The sequence below is a fragment of the Engraulis encrasicolus genome, chromosome 17 (genome assembly GCF_034702125.1).
Source record: "Engraulis encrasicolus isolate BLACKSEA-1 chromosome 17, IST_EnEncr_1.0, whole genome shotgun sequence".
Taxonomy (NCBI): domain Eukaryota; kingdom Metazoa; phylum Chordata; class Actinopteri; order Clupeiformes; family Engraulidae; genus Engraulis; species Engraulis encrasicolus.
Genome location: NC_085873.1, coordinates 24,934,100 through 24,936,599, shown reverse-complemented (window position 1 = coordinate 24,936,599; position 2,500 = coordinate 24,934,100). Strand labels below are relative to the sequence as shown.

The 2,500-nt window shown below is 43.2% G+C and overlaps 2 protein-coding genes across 2 annotated transcripts in view; both read right to left on the bottom strand.

The window, feature by feature from the left end:
- paqr4b (progestin and adipoQ receptor family member IVb) overlaps positions 1-819 on the bottom strand; it is an 8,385-nt gene extending 7,566 nt beyond the window's left edge. The window contains exon 1 of the mRNA XM_063221250.1: positions 654-819. Within this exon, the coding sequence (XP_063077320.1) occupies positions 654-819 (166 nt within the window). The remainder of the gene's footprint in view (positions 1-653) is intronic.
- A 946-nt stretch (positions 820-1,765) lies between these two features.
- Positions 1,766-2,500, bottom strand: part of LOC134467350 (fibroin heavy chain-like) — a 39,419-nt gene continuing 38,684 nt past the window's right edge. The window contains exon 38 of the mRNA XM_063221249.1: positions 1,766-2,500. This exon is cut by the window's right edge and continues 89 nt beyond it. The gene's annotated coding sequence lies outside the window, so the exon portion shown is untranslated.

Below are 2,500 nucleotides of genomic sequence, written 5' to 3'. Positions count from 1 at the left end.
GAATGTTGTTGCCTGTGTAGAATCTAGGCTGTAGGCCGAGGTACCAAATACCTCAGCCGTTATAAACCTGGTAAGGTGTATGTTTTAAGTGATCAATAGTTGGTGATCAGTCATCTGCATTTAATCAAAACTGCTGACGGATCTAAAGTAGCTGACAGGCAATTGCTGTTCTATTTTAAGGCATCACCCCACTCGTAACGCCGCTTTCCTGACCCGATTAGGCTAATCTGCCCCAACAGCCCGTGTAGCATCAGTGGTGGAAAGTGGAAAGTGCGCATGGAGCAGGATAGCCGGTTGGTTAGTGAGTTAAGTGAGAGTTCGCCCTGGTCACAGCCTCGGGTCACGGGGTCTTACAAGATCACGTAAGTGAGTGGCCGTGTTTCTCCGCATACTATGCCCTTGAAACTGTTCATGCACCTGCTGGGAATGTGTACATTGGCTGTATGCGTATTTGCCAGTGGCAATCTCACTCCCAAGTTCCGCAACACTGTTTCCTCTTTGCAATAAACTGCACACAATGAAGTGATGTACTACTGACACATAAATGCAATGCACCGACACACATACTGACAGATACATTTTGCATTCTTACAGTTAAGTTGTAGACTATAACGCAGTGCGTCTTTTACGCACGGGTGGGTGGTTTGACTTACCGTGCGTATAGATGTTCCCAAACTCATTGTGGAGGTAGAAGAGGCTATCCACACAGCCTTTAAATGTCGACACCGGCCGGTAGCCCGTGTGCACAAAGTCGTTGAACTGCAGATGAGGAGGTATAGTGTGGTATTCGATGAGTTTTGGTTTCTTGACGAAAGCCATTTGGAGAAAGTTTTATGGCGCCCCCACACCGCCGGTGTTCAATTTTTTTTTCTTTTAAATCAACATAGTCCGCAAATTAGCCTACTTACACGTGCAGCTCTCAACAAGTCAGCAAATAAAGTTCTCATGTTCTGTTCAGAGGAGCTCACGTCACCCATCGCCCGTACCTTCCCCAGGATTCTACTGGCACCTGGGCAGCTCTCCCGGAATCCGTTAGCGGCACCTGAGTGTCCAATCCCAGCATGCGACTTACACCTCAGCGGGAGGTGGGAGAGATGGAGGGTGACACTACCGGCATCCTGCAGGATTACCGTAATAGACACACACACACCCTCGTGCACGTAGTGGAACTGCCGGCCGCACACAAGATTCCATGGCTTGATCTCATGTGCTCTCAGGCAACCCAATGTGGTTGAATAAGGCATACTTATAATCCAACTTCATAAGTAGAGCAGAGTAACTTTTATTGATCCCGAGACAAATTAACCCGTGTGTGTGCGTGCGCGCGCTGTGTGTGTGTGTGTGTGTGTGTGTGTGTGTGTGTGTGTGTGTGTGTGTGTGTGTGTGTGTGTGTGTGTGTGTGTGTTCTGCAGTGCTGTGTTCTCTTCTGTTCATCCATACAGTGATGTAAATTCCCCTGTTTTAATACTGTAGGAGGTTATACCTTGTGCAAATATCCCTCTGCGTTGAACAGCATATCCCTTTATTGTCTTATTTGTTTATAACTGAGCGATTTCAAAGTCATTGTGAATGTTTGTAGTGCAAGTTGTACATAATAGTGACAATAAAGACATTCTATTCTATTCTATTGAAGTTTCAAGCAGGCCACACATCACATAATGATAATACACATATAGTCAGCTAACTAATGTATTCAAAGAGAAAAAAATTCACTGACGGCATTTAAGGTTTAAAGTTTTCTTTATTATATCAAAAGTGTCTAAAAAACAGACAGGTGCTTGCCACAGGAAGTATAACACAGCTTTCTCACGCAAAATAAACATCACAAATCTTGGCTTTGCAGTGCGTAACTGTGCGCGATGCAGTACAGTAAGCTAGGTATACATACATCATACGACATGCGCTTCGAGACGGAACAAACGGAGTGACTGAGATGTGGATATGGCTATCTTTTACACTGTTTATACGAAGTTGACGTAGATTGGCAAAATTTCTGAGCATACTGGTTTCTTTTTCTTTCTTTTTTTAGCGGGCTTTTTATGCTTTTATTGACAGGATAGTATGAGATGCTGACAGAAAGTGAGTGGGAGAGGGAGATGGGGGAGGATTGGGAAATGACCCCGTCCGGACTCGAACCGGGGTCCTCATGTGCATGAAAGCCTAAATGTGGGAGGCTTGAGCATACTGGTTTCTATTTATCATGCATGAGAAATGAAGTGATAGAAGAAGTAACATGAAAATCACAAAGGTCTCTAAAGTAACCCTAGGTGAAAGACAGGATGGACATGAGCTGTTTTCATCACACTTGAAGATGAGTGATCAACTCCAAACAAAACATTTAAAAAAACAACCTCACTGGCAGACAGACTTCTCTCAAAATATAGAAAATGAAGAAAGAAAAAAAATAGTAATTTGTTTACAGGGAGTATTAACAATCATACAAATAATACAAAAGTAGGATCAAATACAATCATTAAAAACTAGATCTAATTACTTAAAA